The 19,275-nt window shown below is 42.2% G+C and overlaps 1 protein-coding gene across 1 annotated transcript in view; it reads left to right on the top strand.

The window, feature by feature from the left end:
- Positions 1–4,483: 4,483 nt before the first annotated feature.
- The window catches only part of LOC108788876 (probable G-protein coupled receptor 141), a 37,920-nt gene continuing 23,128 nt past the window's right edge, over positions 4,484–19,275 (top strand). The window contains exon 1 of the mRNA XM_018558770.1: positions 4,484–4,627. Within this exon, the coding sequence (XP_018414272.1) occupies positions 4,484–4,627 (144 nt within the window). The remainder of the gene's footprint in view (positions 4,628–19,275) is intronic.

Genomic DNA, 19,275 nt, shown 5'->3' with positions numbered 1-19,275 from the left:
AAGTAGCCCAGGACTGATGACACGTGCTATGGAATCCAGAGGCGAAACTACACTTGGGGGAATCTAATAATGGCTTTGCACTACTATGCTGCATTGCTACTTTGGACCACTTTTGTGCTTTAAAAGGTCCTGCGCCAAATTTAGAAAAGCCCTGTAGCCAGTTTCAGTAGCTTTACAGACACTTTCACTGACAGATTCAGGTAGTTCTCAATAGTACCACTTTAAAAAAACAGATTAGAAAATAATAACCGCCAGTTAACAGATTCGAATACTGGCGGTAATTAAGACCAACTCTGATCAGAGGGTGATGCCAGTGCTCAGAGTGGGGCATGTATGTGCTGAATCTGAATCATGAATCTGACAGTGTCATTGGTTACTAGGACACCACCAGCTGTCAGCATCTTAGTGACGGTGTGATGCTGACTGTGGGCGGAGTTTAAAAGAGAAACTGGAGGCCACAGTGTGCATCCTAATCGCAAATGGCAGTGCTTGGACCAAATTCATGTACCTGTCTCCAACTGGTACAGGAATCTGGGGCAAGCACTGACATTTGCAGTCGGATGCACTAGAGTATTTTAAGGAGGGTAGTAGACATTCCGGGGACTGTGTTGTCATGTCAAAGAGAAAGGTAGGAGCACACTATATCTCGAACACATTAACAGTAGTTTTTATTTACTTGCAGCGTGTTTAAAATAATAAAACATTGGAAATGTGCATGTATTGCAGAGATGTATCAAATATTTTTATTTTTTATTTTGCCTTGACTTACAATTTAAGATATATGGCTTAGCACACTGGAAGATGACCTGCCCAGGCCCTATTATATACTCACCCTAGGTGGGATCTATCATCTGCTTACTGTACTTTAAAATAGTGTACTTTAAAATAGTGACATTTTCATGAGAACATATGCATTGCTTCTATGTTTGTCACTTGTAATGGTAACAATTTAAAAAGCAAGTAACCGTATTTGCTCTTGTCTCTATTTTTTAAAATTAATTAGCTATTATATGCATACTATTTGCTATGCTTCTCAGCTCCATCTAATGGAGCTATGGAAAAATGTAGCTAGAGACAGAGAAGTGGCCCTGGAGGCAAACAGTTTGCTTCCAAGGCAGCTCATCTGTCCCAAGCTGCAGGTATTGGCTCCATGTGCGATTACATGTGTGGACTGCTGTGGAGTCATTGATCTGTACAGGCTTTTCAGCTGCAGCCAATTGTTGTTTTCAGGCCAGTCCCATGAAATACAGGGTCATCTTCTCCTTATCTTTTCCAGAGGTGGGTGGTTCTCAATGAAAGGACCATGGTCAATGCAGAGAGAGGCATCTTCTCAGGTGGCAGGTCCAATACACCTTGCACTTACAGGTTGTCTTCAGCCATGCCAGACTGACTGAGGACATCTAGTAGCAGATAGGAATTACTGCAGGTGGCAGCACTGGAGAGGAGGTGAGCATTGCAGCCAGGGCAGGTTTTATTGTTTTAAAACCACCTGTGGAGGATTTTATATTGAGTTTGCTTCATAATAATGAACAAATTATATTTTTAGAAAGAGTAAGCCCTTTCCATAAAAACAACGTAAATTTTATAGCATTCTTACAGCTCACATGCAAATATTTGAGTCTTTTCGTGTGTTCTTGCAGTGATATAATAATGCAGTATGCACTAAGAATCCAATGTAATGGGGCACCAGGGGTTTGATAAGACCTTAGTTTATTTTGCACCTTTTTATTTTGTCGGCTGCCTTTACTTTACTATCTTACACAATCATGGTCCCCTTATTGCCTCCTCTGTACTTCAGCGTGTTTTATTTCTTCACTGATAGTGTGCACACTTTGTACTTAATTTGGCCCAGGGACAGATATATGTCGGATTCTTGATGTCCGAGTCCTTAACAAGATTGAAGAAAATAGGTCACCAGCACTCCATAAGTTAAAATGAATGAGTCCTTAACAAGACCAACCAGGAGTTTTTTTTCTAGATATGCATACTACAGAGGCCTTGTAAAGTATCTGTTACAAAACAGAAAATGGAAGTAGTTGCTTTTAATTAGTGTTTTACTGAATGCATGTAGATTTTAACACAACCTTTAAATATGTAGTGACTTATATACGTTAACTAGGTGAAAACTAGCTAATTTTTAGCCAGAGTCTGCAGCACTGGCTCACCATATCAAATCTGTCATCATCACTCTATTCGACAGGGTGAAGCACTATGTGAATGATGCTGCAAGAGGAGGGAGAGTCATGCTCTATCCTTCTCCCTGCTACTTTCACATTTAGCAGTGCAGTACAGGGAGTCACAGTAAGCTGATCAAGTCCAAACTATTTCTAGGCTGGGGCCAGGTCAAGCTTTGCTGTGCAAGCATGACTGTCTGTGACTGAATTGTCTACCTGCCAGATTCATATTAGTTGCAGAATATTTTTTTTAACATTGCCTGCCATAAATGGCAGCATTTTTATATAATGGCTTACATTGGATCATAGCATTTTTATTATTTGTTGCTGTGTGTTAAAAGGACATTCATTTCATGGTTGCTACTAGTTCAAATATATTTATTTTGTTTGTTGTAAGTTGGAGAGCATGACTTTAATGACTTGTAGATTCCCAAAATGTTTTTGATTGGTTACTATGGCATACCTGTGGCTGCAATAGGATGCAACATTTAGCTAATATGAATACATGCAAAGCAAATTTTGCTCTGGAGTATAACAACCAATTTACTTTAGACCTAATTTTCCTAATCTTTGCTGGAAAAAACATGGAAGATGACTGATAGCTATGAACAGTTTGTGCAAGATGTGTAAGTTCTATAAGATCTGGGACCCCTGGGTTACTCATTTTCTGTCCAGGGAGGTGGGACAAATGTTCTTATTTCTCTACTGGCGACCCTAATAGTGGAACGGGTGGACGATATACCCTGGGTTCTCTTCCCTTAATTCTCTTCTTTTTCTTCTCCCTGTAAGTTCCGTAAGATCTGGGACCCCTGGATCACTCATTATCTGTCCAGGGAGGTGGGATGAATGTTCTTATTTGTCTACTGGCGTCCCTGATGGTAGAAATGGTGGACGGAATACCCCGGGTTCTCTTGTCTTTGTTCTCTTCTTTTTCTTATCTTTGCAGTTTTTCTGATATCTTTTACTTTTTTTTCTGCTAATCTCCTGCTCTTTACTTATCTTTCTTAAGTTTTCTAGTCTCCCACCATTAGTGTGGCTCTAATAGTGGGTCTGGTTCAAAGTCTTTATATGGGTTTTGAGTAGACCCATCATCATATTTGCATTTAGGATCCTACTTATGGCTGCACCTTGGGAAGTTTCCAAGGAAGTTTCGGCGATGACTATTGTTTTTTACTTGATGTAGTATGCTATTGTATGTGGCCCCAAAACCTGTATGGCATGGGTGTTGTTTCTGTGTAACCTTCATGAAAAAAATATTGTGGCTAGAAATACACACTGTGTAGGGGAGATGTTTTACCTGCCAAAGCATTTGTATTTCTGTACATCCAATTCTGAAATTTAGACTGCTCTGCCACACAACACAACACTTTCTGTCAAGGCAGTACTGTTCTCTGCTGCAGGCCATTAAAACTTAGCGGTCTTCTCCTCTCCCCTGCACTGTAACTGGACAGTAAAACCAGAAGCAGCACACTGATAGCTTATCTCTTTGTCAATCTGATCTCACTTCCTGTTAGCATGTTCCTTGCACTGCAGCACAACTGGTTTGCTTATTGTGCTGCTTCCAAATGAAAGTACTTCTTTCATATAAAAAAAAACATTTAAGAATGTATTAAGGAAGGAATACAGAGATGCATTAATATACATCTTATATGTCTCCTCGGCCTACAGATTTAACTGCAAGTAGTAGGCAAGGACAAGCAAATGAGCATGTTGGGTAGCATATGTTCACATGGGTTATATCTGAGTAACAATAGTTAAGATGTATAGTTTTGCAGAAGTAGAACTGAAGCCTATTAAATTATTTTGACCAAATATGTTTAGTATTGTGTTGTTAGCATTTTACGTGCCAGAATTTAAAGCATTGTGATGACACTTCCTGTCTTAGGTCTTTTGCAAGAACAACTGTCTCAATATCTCAGCTTAGACTGTGTATCTGTGTACTGTCTCAATATCTCAGCTTACATTGAAATTGCATTGTATGTTTTTAAAGAAAACATATGCTGTAAAGGATGCAGGTACACAAGGTAAGCACTTTTTTTCTTTATAATAAGTTTCTATTGAGTTTACTTTAAAGCTAAACTTCAAGTAAAACCTAAAGTTACCCTTGCTTTTTATGTTCCCTCTGGACAAAAATGAGCATTTAAGCATTGCAATGTGAGTAGAGCATGAGCATTTAAGCATTGCAATGTGAGTAGAACCCCCAGCTCTACTCACATTGCAATGCTTAAATGCTCATTTTTGTCCAGAGGGAACATAAAAAGCAGTTGTAATTACCTAAACCTTTGCTCCCGCAAGTTTTCTCTAGCTGCATGACCCCTGAAGCCACTTCTCTTGGTCACAAGCACTTTGATGTCATCAAATGCAATGCAGGACCAACAGTCCTGGATGACGAGGACCCCAAGTGCCTGCCCTCCAAGTGTCAGAGAGAAGAGAGGAAGGGGGTGACATATAAGGTAAGTAACACTCATTAGGGGTAACTTTTGATTTTACCCATAGGTCAGCTTTAAAATAGAGTAGAGTACAAATCATTGGACCTTTGGAAGAGCCCCCTCCTCCCATTGGCCATGACGCTGTGGGAAGGTTTGGAGGGGCGGTGGCAGTGTCCACCACGCGCTATTCTATGGCGTGCGAACGGAACCTCCCAAACGCCATGACGCGGTGACGCAACTACGTAATCGCCTCAGGTGTTATAGCGCCCGCCCAGGCCGCCAATGCTTAGATATGGCTGCTATGTGGCCTTGTGAGCATCGGCGGCAGAAGTGACCACAATTGACACACTATGCAGCTCAGCTTCTTCAGTGTGATCTTAAGCTTTCAGAGATTACAAGTTTGGCCATTTCCTTTTATTGCCCCGGAGTATTTTTCTGTATTTTTTTAATTGGATGGCTTTATATGGCTGATTATGATGGGAGACCTTTTAACAGGGATCAGATACACTGTCCAAGGGGTTTTTATATGCATATATGCAGTACGGGGATGTTTTTGCTAAATCTTAGTATCTATCTTAGTGAATTACTATACATTAATCGATTATCCCCTTTTTCTGGTCTAGGAGGATACCCTAATTAAGTATCCATGTCACTCATATCCCTTTCACCCTGGGGTGTGGTTCGATCTTCTATCTGAGCCTGGCTCCTGCCTGCATCATTCCAGTCGTTTGTATACAGATTGCTTCCGAACTCGGTATGTGATATTACAATAATTGTATTAAATCAAATAATATAATGGATAACATACAATCTTGGATGTTTATTTATTTTCTTATGGTTACTTAGATTTCCTCCAAAAAACAGAAATTCCAGATGAAGCGATTGGTGCACGTAACGCGTTGAATGCTAACTATGCCACATATTAAGGAGGAAGCAACTTTGTGCCAAGTTATTAAAAGAACACACTTATGGTCTATTTTTCTTGAATATGCTTTACTTATGTTTTGAAGTAGTGTTTTGGAGACGTCAATACCAATATACATAATGAGGAAGGAAGCATGGATACTTACAATCATGTTTTATATAGTTTTATACTTTTATTTTAATAAAGAGTTTTTGATACAGCATTGCAGCAATTCTTGGTTTTGTCACCAGGCAACTAAAAAACCCCATATACCATTTTAATTTTATTACCTGATCTATTAGGGGTGTGGTGCCAATCAGTCAAGGGTCTTTCACAAAACTTTCTTTTAGAGTACAAATCAAGCTAGCTTTCCAGATGACATATATTTCTAAGAAATCATCAGTCACTAAGATGTTACTTGACACTAAAAAATGTAAAATAGGGGACCAGCTTTGAAAATACAAATACCTCAAAACATAAGACAGCGTGGTTCAACAGTAAATAAGCAAAATTTGCAGCTAATAGCTCTGTGACAAAAGATTTAAGTAAATGTGATTTCTTGTACCTTCCCCCCTCAACACTCAAATCAAATGATCCCATTGAGAAGCAAAAGCTGTGCAGACAGATGGTTAAATCAGTTTGCATTCCCCAGTGCATAAGACAAAATCCAATTGATATAGAAAAAGCACCAAGGCAGAGAAAAAGAAGGAAGAAAGAAGAGGGAAAAAAGGGGTGGGGAACAATGTCCCATCTGTTGGCTAAACTCCCAAGGAGCGCAAAAGCTACATTGTTAGCAAAGGCCGATCAACATATGAATGAACGTAGTCGTTGGTTTTCCATTTCCAATTCCATTTTTTTGTTTATTGAGAAGTGCTTCATTTGTATTACGCTCTTCAATGGTAGTAAAAGCTTTTTGTGAAAAGACATTTAATTAGACATATGACTATCAATTTTCCAAGTGCCACTAATAAAAGTTTTGAGTGTACACCGTGGCCTGCATGGCTTAGGTTGCTGAACCCTGTTATAAATCCATGTATGAAATTGCATAGCCTCTCACACATTGCACGGGCAAACATAAAAATAATATACATATTTGGTAATTATGACATTTTAATACCTGGTATTTTGCCCAGTCACGATATGTGATATCTCCTCGAGTATGAAATAGATGTTGAAGATGTGTAAAAGCTTAAGATACTTTGCCCTGTTTCATGGGAACTGAAGTGTACTCCTGGGTATTTTAGCAGAAAGTGGTCTCCAGAATTCAAAAAAGTCCCCTATAACTTATCATTGAAGGATAAAGAAACATCCATTGTCTTTGACTACAGGCTATTAATGTATACCACATATTATTTTTAACATGTATAATGTATTAAGGTCACAAATGTATGCACAATAGAAAGGTTAAGGTAAGGTTAATAAGGTTATTTTGGTAAAGTAGTTAACTTGGCTTAAGTTTAGAGGATGGCATTGTAGATGTGGATAGACACATCCTATAATTAAAAGATGCCCTTGTCATCTTATTATCTTGGCGCTGTTTCCAATGAAGGAAGCTAATGGTTCTATCACTACCTTTAACATAGTGAAGGATAATAGGCAACTTGCAGGATTTCTATACAAAAAGGGAAGTGATCCAATTGAATATTTTAAAATAGTAAAATCTTTTCATAGGTACTATTCTAGGAACACTTGCCCCAAGTGTTAAATGATGGAACACTTGTTCCATCATTTATACTTTAAAGTTCTGAGGGAATGGTATCCCTAAAATCAAGTAAATGGATAACATGTAAGTGTGTGAGGAATAATGGAAATAGGTACCAACTCATTTAAAGTTTATCACCAATTTTAGCCAAGTTAGAGTTCCCAAATACATTTTTACTCTATTAGAGGGGTACTAAATTCCACTTCCAACTTTGAAGGAAGGAATGATATCATGTAGGGATGTTCAGATAACAGTGCTGATACTTGGTATTTTCACAAGAACTACAAGGGTTGCAGCGGTTGCAGCTGGGACCTGGCTTTGGCGCTCCACCACTGTCCTGAAATCATTAGTCTGTATTGTTTTAGAAAAACTGTCACATGACAATGAACAAAAATGTACCAATACTTGTATATGTAAGTACTTGGACAAGTATCAGTACTTGTACTTGGTATCAGTGCACCCCTTATATATATTTATAAAAACACAAATCATACATTAAATCACACATCCCAGGAGCTCTGTACGCTTGTTAAAAATGACAGCTGCCTCCTAACTTTTGAATTTTTCTCTAGTCTAGTCTTGGAGCTGGAAAAGCATCTGTACTTGTACTTGGTATCTGAACATCCCTAATAGCATGGATAAATATATGAATGAAATGTGTGCCTTGATTGTCCTGATAGGTGCTTTGAAACAGGTCTGGAACAACAAGCAGTCTTTTTTTTTTTAATAACTGAATAAATAAAGAGTTTCATTTGAAGATTGCCAAAATGTCCCTAGTTAGGATATGGCAGTTTACTTAGTGATTTGAACAACCTAACCCACTTTTAGTTATTTAGTACATAAGAAAAATGTATCCTCTGCCAAGTGAAATTGTTGAAACATTCAAGTCTATGATAAAACATGAGAAGATGGTAAATGCAGACATGGGGATAAAAACTTTCTGGGATATTTACTATTCTTCATTTTTTTTTTTTTAAATGGGCACTATTTAGATTTTTCAAGTGTTTCCTGTAAGCTGGGATGATCTGAACAATTCAATTGCAATTGATCAAAAAATAATAAAGGCCCCCAGACTAACCTAGACTGGAGCCTTCCATGTTGTGTGCAGCAGCATCAGTTGTGCAACTTTAACATGTGTTTTGTGTAATAGCATATTTTATAGGTGGCAAACCAAGTCTTCCTTGCTTCCTGGACCTATAAAAGATTGCCTTAGGAAAGGATTTTATAATATAAATCATAGACAGGATAAAGACTCATTCAATTCCTTTGACTTCAGGATATCAATGTATACCACAAATTATTATTACCTTAAAAACCGCATTAATGTCACAAATATGGTAATAGTGAAACAGACCTTTGAGCTGAAATGGTACCGTCCAATAATAACTCACTGTCCTGGTGCCCCACCTGCATGGTATGTGCCAATGCAAAGCTGTCTAGCATTGTGTAGGGGTCCTTTTCCTTTTTGTCTTCTATTTGTTCAGTTCTACTCTTTTTTTAAAATTATTTTATTATTTGTCCATGTTCCCTTATTAATATTTCCTAAGCTAATTATTTTATTTTATTTCTTAGAAATTTACTTTGTTTAATGCCTCACTTTCTATCAGTCTTCTTTCATTTTATTATTTTATCTTTTAGTAGTTTTGTTTTTTTAGTTTATCTAGACCACTATTAGTTTCACTAAGTTCCTTTTTTATTTATGTTTTGTCTTTATTGTATTTGACCATATACTCATTAGTAGATCATATACAGTATATAGCACTTGGCACTTTACTGCCAAATATACTGGATATAATAGTGAATTTATACTTGTGAATCAATAGATGACCTCTGGAAATATGTCTCTGGTCCCACATGGCACCATTGTAACTTAGCAATGCTAGTAATTTGTAAGCATATTGGTTTGCTTGTAACATTCCAGTGGTCACTCTACCATAACATTGGAGGTAATCTCTTGTAAAAAGTCAACAGTCTTTTGGGACGTGTTAGATGATTCTAGCAGTTGTGTTGAACACGGCAACCGTAATACTGTGCTGTTGTATATTAGCATAAAGTTTGTGATCAAAAGACATGTTTTTTTCAAACTGTTACATCCTCAACAGGAATAAACCACACTGGTTAAAGCATGTCAGTTTAACTAGGGGGGTACTTCACAAAGCTGCCGAAGGCAGCCGTGTGAATAAACGACCGGAAGTGAAGTGAGCCGAACGCTGTTCGGCTATTCACTTCAGGCTTGTACGGCTGATTTCAGCCGTACACCGACTGAAATCAGCTGTACATCGGCTTGCTGCGGCTGGCGGCTTTCGGCTCGGCTATTCTGCTCGGTACCTCTGTGGTCCCGAGCAGAATAGAAAAACAGTTTTTAAAAGTAGAAAATCCCTGTAGGGATCCCTGTAATAGCAATGGTGACATTTATCTGCTAATTCCCTCCAACATTCCCTAGAATTGTTTGTTGCAGGCAGGCGGAGCCTATATCTCGATGGCTGTCCTGGAAGATTCCTGGAAACAGAGTTATCAGGTAATCAACTCATGTTTTTTTTATTTAATTAAGTACTATCCCACTCCTAATAAGCATATCAGTTGGTACACTTGCCAATTGAAGATGCCCATAGAATGTACTTCCTCAATGCACTCACACTTTCACTCAGCCCTGTGAATATGTACTTCCTTGTGTCACAACTCACAGAGACTGCCTTCTGAACTACAACTCATCTAAACAATATAACATTATCATTGCTTGCAGGAAGCAATGCATTATGGATAATGTAGTCTTGAGAAATCAGAGATTGCAGCAGGGAAAGAGGTGCCTAGCACACTAGGAATACAGGAAGTGTTTGATGGGCAGACAGAAGGCAGCACTCACTACATAAAATTATTTTTTCAAGTAAGCTTTGATGGCATTATCAAAAACAACTACAGTATGTATGCCTGTGACAATGCCAATATTATAGCAGGATAATATATGCTGGGACTTTAGGTTTCCTTTAATACATACTCCCCATTGACAAATAATACAAATATTTCAGGAAAATATACTGGAGGGAATTTATCAAAACTGGAGCAAACAGAATCTGGAGCAGTTGCCCATGGCAACCAATAGGCATCTCTCTTCAGTTTGCCCAGGTAAGATTTGAAAATGAGAGCAAGAAGCTGATTGGCTGCAGTGCAAATCTACTACAGATTTTGTCTGCTCCTGTTTTGATAAATTGTTGAAGGAGCAGTGTGCAACGGGCCTGTTTAAATATGGTTCCTAAGGACGTCACTTCGTGTGCGACTTTCATTAGAAAATGCGCAATCTCCGATGTGCATGTGTGTGCACAAGTTGCATTCGTTTGCCTTTGACCTGAGAATGAGTTTCCGGACATGTGCATAGATGCACACGGCACTTAGGGCACTCTGGGCATGCGCAGGATGTTTCTTACAATAGTTTAGGTACTGTGATGTTTGGGGAACTTAGCACATATGGTGAGCACTTAAGGAACAGTCTTGAAGCCGTTTTTACATAAAAAGGACAGCCTTTTATTTCTCCCGTAACAGAAAACAAAGCTTCAACAATAACAAGGTCCGCTTGTATTCCAGCAAAACTAAACGTATGACAATCTCACCAACTCCAGGTTGTTGCACATACTCCTTGTGTCCCAGTCCCTGGACATTAGGGTTTTTCTTAAAGGTGAACTATGGGTTCAGTGTTTTTCCCCATAGTTCTCTTTGGGGTAACGGGAGGACACAAACTAGCGTCCTCCCGTTACCCTAAGCTCAGTATACCGCGAGCTACAGCTCGCGGTATACTGAGACGCCGCACCTGGAGCGGATCCCGACTTAGATGACGGGATCCGCCCAGCTGCGTGAGTGACAGCTGGCTCTGCCTATCTAGAGGGAGAGCCAGCTGTACCCCCCCCCCCGTCCGTTCCGCCAGTCAGCGCTGGCAGATCGGAGCGGGGAGAGGGGAATCCAGCCCCTCCCCCTGTCACGGCAGAGAGCCGTGACAGGATCGAGAGGTGAGGGAACCCGGTATGTGTTCCCTCACCTCCCGATCTACTGAGCTGACCTGTGACAGTCTCATTGTCACAGGTCGGCTTAGAACTATGAGGTGAGTGGAAATCACTCATGTCATAGTTCTCCTTTAACAGAGCCACAGCCCACCTCTCGTGGGACTCTTAAACACATCCCTCATGTGTCACTGGCTCTCTGTCTCCTCGGCTGTCTCCCAGGTGCCTCCAGCACAAACAGCCACCTGGCTCCCCTCTGACTTCTGGGTGGCGTCCTCCTGATTCCTGAACACCTCTGTTCCTCTTCCCAGTTGGAGCCCAAAGCATTAGCCAGCACCCTTCCCATAAGGGCTGTGCACAGGTGTGCAATCATCAGGTGCTGGCCCCTACTAAACCACGGACCCAGGAATGGAGATTTCATCCCTCCCAATTCTCTTAGAAATCTCCCAGTCCCAGGATCCCATGCCAAATCCAGAAATCCTGGGAAGAACCGCAAAGTCAGCTCTTTCCCAATACAAGAACTTGCCTCCAGGAACCACTCAGCCCCTCTGGCTGAGAGTCCTGGGTGACTGCAACCCCCAGTTCTACCGTGGGATTGCCACACAATGCCACAGTACGTAAATGCATTTTTAAGATTTAACTGCCTTTGTGTCTTTTTCTTCTGTGCCTCTTACAAAGAATTCAGATGTTATATTTTAAAATGAGCAGTACTCTGTCTTTGGGGATATAAACACAGGAACCCACCATTCACACCTTTTATTTATTTTTACTCTACATGTACACGCATGTGAAACCTTCATCTTGTGGTGTCGTAGATGTTTTGAGGAAGTGCATAAACATCTCACAGATTCCTCATTAGTAAAATCTTTGCACTGCATGGAAAAGTGATTGCTCGATGCTTCTGCACCAGCCCTTAAACAAGTAAGTTGGTGATGTTCATTTCTGAGACTTTATTGTTTTTAGCTTGTAACGTGTCCTTCGGCAGATCAGGTAAAAAAAAGAGAGCATTTGTCTAGACACATGAAGGCTATGCACGGTAAGCTTGCTTAGGGATCTATTTATAAAGCAGTGAATGTGACTTTTGCAAACATTCCCTGGTGGAGAATCAGTCATTCCCATTGAAAACACATGCACGTGTTTTGGATAGTTTTCCACCAGAGAACTTTTGTTTTTCTCTGCTTCATAAATAGACCCCATACTGTTCCTCACTGAACAGGAGGAATCTGTTGATTTGGAACACATACAAAGTCTTAACTAATAGTTACATACCTTTATTTACTGCTTTGCATGCAGATCACTCTTTTATTTCTAATAGTTATATGCCTTGAGTTTTTTCAGATTTCCTTCCGTAGTAAAGTGGAAAGTCTATCTATTTTCGGATGTTTAGAAAAAATCAGAGATGTATAGGAAATCAAGGGGATGAATCACCCTATTGTCATTTACTCAAAAAAGTAAGATTTTCAACCTTTTAATGCTTTAAATGCAAACATTTTTAATATCAGAATTTTTTAAAACTTCATGCCTGATGCCTAAACCTTTATGGGGCCCACACACTCCACATCGTATCCTCGGATGCTGTGCGAGCCTCCGGTGTCCCCCCCGTGTCCACTGCACATTAGGTTTTTAAAGATGGCCGGATGGAGATGGAGTGTGTTTTATTGTGTGTTTTTTAATGAGTGTGTGTAATTTTTTTTTTATGAAGCTATGTGTGTGATATGTGTGTTTTTTTTAACCATGATTGCTGTTTAAATACAAATCGCTTGTACAATACGGTGCCGTGTCCCCCTCTGCAGCCGCCGGTGCTGCCGTCAGCTTCCCGGGCTCATCTGTCCCTCGTGTGAGCCCGGGACCGGTGTGGAGGGTCTCCCCTGACAGATTGAAGCAGATCTCGGCTTCATCAGCTTCTTTGGGGTCCCTAGGTGACACTAGGGGTCTGCAAGACCCCTGATGTCTCCATAAAGAGGACCTGTCACATTATATTTGCTATTACATAGGGGACTTGTTAGCCCCCTATGTGATAGCAATAAAGCGGAGTGTGAAATAAAAATAAATACATTAAAGTAACAATAAAAAATTTAAAAAACATTTTTTTTACCATTTGAAGTAATTGCGCGTGTGCGCGAAACCTCAAAAAACTACAATATCAAAAATTTTAGAGTGTAAGCTCCTCTGTGCAGAGACTAATGTGACTGGCTCAGTGTGGCGGCAGGGGGGGGGCAGGCCTAAAGCTGTGTAAGGGGCCCCAACATTTCTACTGGCTGCCCTGCCTGCCGCTCTGCTACCTGCATCGACGGCAGGTACTTGGGACAGAAGAGAGACTCAGCGGCCGGGGGAGGACGGAGCCTGGAGGACGGAGCCAGGGAGGAGAGAGATAGGTGCGGGGGGGGGCAGTGGGGGAGAACGGGCAGACTTCAAACTTATTACAGGTGATCTCGGCGACATCGCTGAGATCACCTGTAAGCGTACAGTCGGCTTCCCAACACTACTTTTAACCCTGCTTGTGCAAAGCAGGGCTAAATGTAGAAAGCGCAACTTACCGCCCGGCGCCAGGAACTGCATGTTCCGGGTGTCGGGGGATTTCATATCGCTGCCGCCCCTCTGCGCCCTGCTGCCCCGAGGCCGGGCCTCGGTGGTCTTGTGGGGAATCCGGGCCTGGTTGTAGATGTGGCAGTCATCTTGTGTGCCCATGCATTTGCCCCACTCTTTGGCACTAAAGTGGTTTAATTACCACTACGCCTGGTTTCTGCAAGACAATTCTCATAGCTTTACAGCAGATATGCATTGCAGTTTATAATGTACTTGTTCCCTTGTCAGACCCATTAGTAAAGCAGCCTACATTTTTGCATACACAACATACACAATTCATCAAGAGGTTTGGTGTTCTGAGACAAATAAGGGTGATTTGTAATCATATTTTTTGACAGTCATCAGTAATGTTGTGCCATTTTGATAATATGACTATTGACTAGTCTCCAATTACATTTCCCACAACTACGTTATATACACACAGACGAATCTTATGACCATTCTTTGCTGTGATCATATTGTCCTATTTTTTTTTTCTATAATCTTTATTTGATAAAATATGCATTTGGATTATTAATAAATTGGAGCCCAGTATGAGAGTTGAATGTATCAGCGCTGTTGCCTGCACTTACTTTCTAGTACTGGTGCAGAAGTGAGTGACTTTGCTACCCACTACACTATTTTTGCTACCCTCTGCACTATGAGAATGGACACAGTGTCCAAATATGTAGAATACAAACACATTTTGGAGGTAGAATTTCCCTTTTTTGATTTCTACAATTGTATCTTTGTAAGAATCGAAGTGCTGTGTCAATGGTAGGTTGGTGCCAGGAATCAGAAGCTTTACGGTCATTATCTGCACATTATTACCAAAATAAAATTTATGTTCACTAATATTTTTGCTGTGATTAAACTAGAATTTACCAGCCTTGAGCATTTCTGGAGTCATGCTCAACGTTCTTATGCCAGGAGTTGGGCGAGCTAGAGGCTCTTTGTTCCTAATATCCATTTGCAGCCCACAGGAAAAACACTTTAGTCAATTTACTTCTGTTACAACATCTAATTTTCCAATGTCACGCGCTACCACTGTGGTGAATCTTTGCCAGTGATCGGTCCAATAAGCCGTGCAATATAGATATTGTCCCTGGAAATAACCAAGGCTGCATGTGTCAGCATTGGCATTCACCCAGTTGCATTGGCCATAGTATTTGCCCCATATCACTACAAGTGTTTTAATTAGTGTTGGATTAGAGGCAAAGTTCCTATATGTGTGCTTGGACTGCTTAATCTTAAGTAGGGTATACATGGATATATTGCCTTAATTTAACCCGTGGGCTTAACGAAGAAAATTAAACGGATTCCTCCATCTAAGCTAAAACAGTGTGGATGGACAAATCCCCCCGCTGTTTACATTGTATTCTGACAGTGGCAGCTGGCTAATTGGCCGCAAACACCATTCGGCTGAGGATTTTCCAGGATGCTCCTTCGGCAAAAGTTGATCTAATGCTCAAATTCTGCCAATGGAATAGGGTCACCAGTTCGCTGCTTGTGTACCTGGCTTTAGTCCAGGGATGGACTGACCATTCGGTCTGTCGGGCACTGCCCGAGGGCCCGCGGCCTTCAGGGGGCCCGTCACTCAGGGCCGAAACTAGTGCCGCATAAGGTGGGGTCGCTGCCGGCAGGTTTTGGGGGCAGCCCTGAGCCTCGGCCGTGAGGACCCAGCAGCAGACAGCCGCCCGAGTACACAGGCGCGCTGAGATGAACACACACCACACACGGGTGGTTTTCTGCAGCCTCCCCCACCAGGAAACAGCCAGAGGAGGTGAAGGTAAGTTAATAAATACAAATTTTTATTTTTTTAAATTTGATTAAACATTTATTTTTACCCCAATTTTTTGGTACAATATAAAAGACGGGGTCACGTCGGGTAAATAGACACTAAACATGTCAACCTTTAAAATTGCGCACACCCGCGAAATCGCAGAAAACGACCGCAGCCAAAATTGGCCATAGGCGACGCTTTAAACGCTTTTACCGCTCATCAGTTTAGTGTTATCAGTGATTGATGGCCCTAGAATTATTGTTCTCACTGCGACGTTCACGGCGATATGTAACATGTGCTGCATAATGGGCGCAATCGTCGGTTTCGTACATAGGCGCACCCGACGCATGTTTGCGTGTGTATGTGGGGGGCAAGGGACTTTAAAAAAAATGTTGTGTTATTTTTTTTAACTTCTTTATTTTTTTAGCTTCTTTATTTTTTTTAATGCTGTAATACTTAACAGCATTAACGATACTTAACTTTATTGCTATAACATAGGGGACTACGGAATCCCCTATGTAATAGCCAGTTCACCAAACAGGTCCTCTTTATGGAGACATCAGGGGTCTCCAAGACCTCTGATGTCACCTAGGGACCCCCAGAGAAGCTGATGAAGCAGAGATCTGCTCCATCAGCTTCTCTCCGGTGTTCTGCACCGGAGAGTGACACTGAATGCAGGAAGTGATGTAATATACATCACTTCCTGCATTCGGGGACAGGAAGAGAGATCAAAGGGATGATCAAGTAATGATCTCCCTTTGATCTCCTGTTAGAGCGTCGCCGTGCCGGTCACAGCCGCACCGGCCACAGCGGACATCGGATCACGGGACCGGCAGCGGCAACGGGACACAGGTGGGGGGGGGGCGCGCACACCCGCAGATCGTGCAAGCAACCGGGCGTCTCTAGAGACGCCTGATCGCTTGTATGTAAACAGCCATCGCTGGCTGTTTACATGCTGAGCGCCGCACACGAGAGGGGGGGAGGGGCAGGACGTCTTAAGACGCCCACCCGCTCTGAGCAGACTTCCGTCTGGCCGTTCACGAACGGCCATGGACGGAAGGTGCTTAAAGAAGAACTATGAGGTGAGTGATTTCCACTCATCCTCATAGTTAGAGCTGATTTGTGACAAAGAAGCTGTCAAACGTCGGCTCTATCGATCGGGAAGTGAGCAGCAACATGCACTGGTCCACTCACTTCTCGATCATTTCCCTGCAGAGGGTGGTGACTGTCGGTGCAATCACCCACACCGGAATGCGTGGCACAACGGTGCCATTGCTTGCACAATTTTTTCCGGTGCAAGTGATCGCACTGCAGGTCGGGAGGTGTGGCTGCGGTGCCATTGACTTGAATGCACCACCACACACTCTTCAACCCCAGAACACAGGGAGGCTGTAATTATGCAATCCACTATGTTCCAGCAACAAACTGTGCTGGAACACACGGGTTTTGGTGTGAGCAAGCCCTTACACTCAGTTGAGGGCCCGTTCACGCTATCCAGTGCGTTCCCCACACAGTCCCATGGGTTGACTACACTGGATCACATAAACAAACGCTCCCTGCGTTCTGGGGTGGGAGGGGGTGTGGTGGTTCCATTCATGTCAATGGCAGGGCAAACATGCCTCCCACCCACACTGGAACGTGTGGTACCACAATGCACTGGGGGGTTTGTAAAAACTGGTTAAGCTGTGCATGGGAACCAATCAGCTTCTCTCCTCAGTTCAACATTTGAAAATGAGTGAGAGGTGCTGATTGGTTGCCATGCATGGCTGCTCCAGTTTGATAAATTCCCCTCACTGTGTTCTAGTGCAGTGCAATCACAAAAAAATAGGGCATGCCTGATTTTTTGCGAACACAGCGCACTGGTATGCAGTGTATTTGAGGTACCACATGTTCCAGTGTGGGTGGGAGGCATGTCTGCTGCGCCATTGACATGAATGGAGCCACCACACCCCCTCCCACCCCATAATGAGCCTTTGTTTATGCGATCCATTACGTTCATCCCATGAGACTGTGCAATGAATGCACTGGATAGTGTGAACGGGCCCTGAGTGATAAACACACCTTCATAAGGTTGTTCTGGACACTGTTCTGCCATACCTGCCTGATAGTTACCTCATCAGGTAGGGTGCTCACAGTGACTGCGGATGGCGCCGCAAATATCAGCAATTGTGTAGAGATGTCACCAGCACACCAAAATCCTTTGGTGTGCTGGTGACATCTCTACACAATCTCTAATCGGGCGGCTGCTCACTCCCAATTAGAGCCTTGGGAGGCCCCAGCGGGCGGCCCTCTAACATGCCTGATTCAAGGGCTGTGCCTGACTGATCTGGGACACAAGAATGTTTATACAGGTGGGACTTGTGGGAGGGGCTTGTATACGGGCAGAGCACAAGGGGGCCCCATAACCATGTATTGCCAGGGGCGGACTGTGTTGTCAGTCCGCCCCTGCTTTAGTCTGCAAACATTGCTAATGGCGTTTGAACTGTAGTCTACTAACAGAAGAAGAAAAAAAGTTATTGAATGAAGCAGTGGCAGCAAGACTCGTAGTAATGCCAAGCAAATGGTGGGAAAGCCAAGATATTTGATGACCAGTAATCATTATAAATCTGAGCTCCTCCTACCCACTTCTGAAATTATTATTCTCAGCTCCCCATGTGTCTTCCTACAAATCATCAGTAGGCTAAATGCCTGTTTACTAAGAACTCCATTCTTCTAACCAGCTCTATTTACTTTTAAAGATACTAGACCTTGGATCAGGATGCCCCACTCTCTCTTTGCACTCGGGACTCAGCCATTCTGGTACCCGGTGGTCTGAGTCAGCGGTTGTCTACAGTGTTGATGCTTATAGAATAGAGAGAAACGAGAGAAAAGTTGTGGTTCAAACATTGCGCTATAGTAAAATATGCCCTTAGCCACATGGCACTGACCGTTCAGTGTAGTTTAAAAAGGGAATGATAAACAGATCCACTGAATACACTGCACATAAAAGATTCAGTCTATGTACTCAGAAAATACTTCTTAATTACTGTGCCAAAAGTGAGAGTTTCACACACATGAATAAACCTTGTTTATACAAGTGTATAAAAGTATATACTGTATATTGATATAAATATCCAAAACTCTTTCTCTCAAAATTTCCTCTGACTTTCTGTTCTGGGGACAACCTTTTAACAGATCAGGAAGTGAGGGTAAATCTGTAACAGACAACAGTAAAAAGCGAACAGAGGTTCTAGATTATTTCCCCTCACTCCCTGTCCTGGCGATAACCTTTTTACCAGACCTGAAGCGACATAATCTCTCTAACGAAGCCCGCAGCTGCAATAAAACCTGACAAGACTTCTAATCCTTCCCTACACAAACCCAGGGGCATTCAGAGGCGTTGTGTCATTTGGGGAGGCCACCGTGTGACACCCCACCGTGACGTCATCATGCTGTTATCTGCAAGTGGTCATCTTGGTGATGGACGCCAGCAGAGAGAGGAGGGGATGTTCACCCAGTGGGATAAGGAAAGCCGCCTGGTCCCCTCCTCTCTCATGCAACTGTCAGGCTCTCAGTGCAAGACTGAGTGCCCGACATTTAAGAGGGGGTGACACCAAAATGACTGTCAGTCACAAGAGATTGTCAGTCATTTTGGTGTCACCCCCTTCAATAGTGTCACCCCAGTGTGGGCCAAACCCCACCCATGATGCCACTGCACTATCCAAAACTAAAAAAATTATATTTGGGTAT

The sequence above is a fragment of the Nanorana parkeri genome, unplaced genomic scaffold, assembly GCF_000935625.1.
Source record: "Nanorana parkeri isolate BGI_ZX_2015 unplaced genomic scaffold, ASM93562v1 scaffold357, whole genome shotgun sequence".
Classification (NCBI taxonomy): Eukaryota; Metazoa; Chordata; class Amphibia; order Anura; family Dicroglossidae; genus Nanorana; species Nanorana parkeri.
The sequence above is the reverse complement of the archived record's forward strand: the minus strand, read 5'-3'. Positions and strand labels throughout refer to the sequence as shown.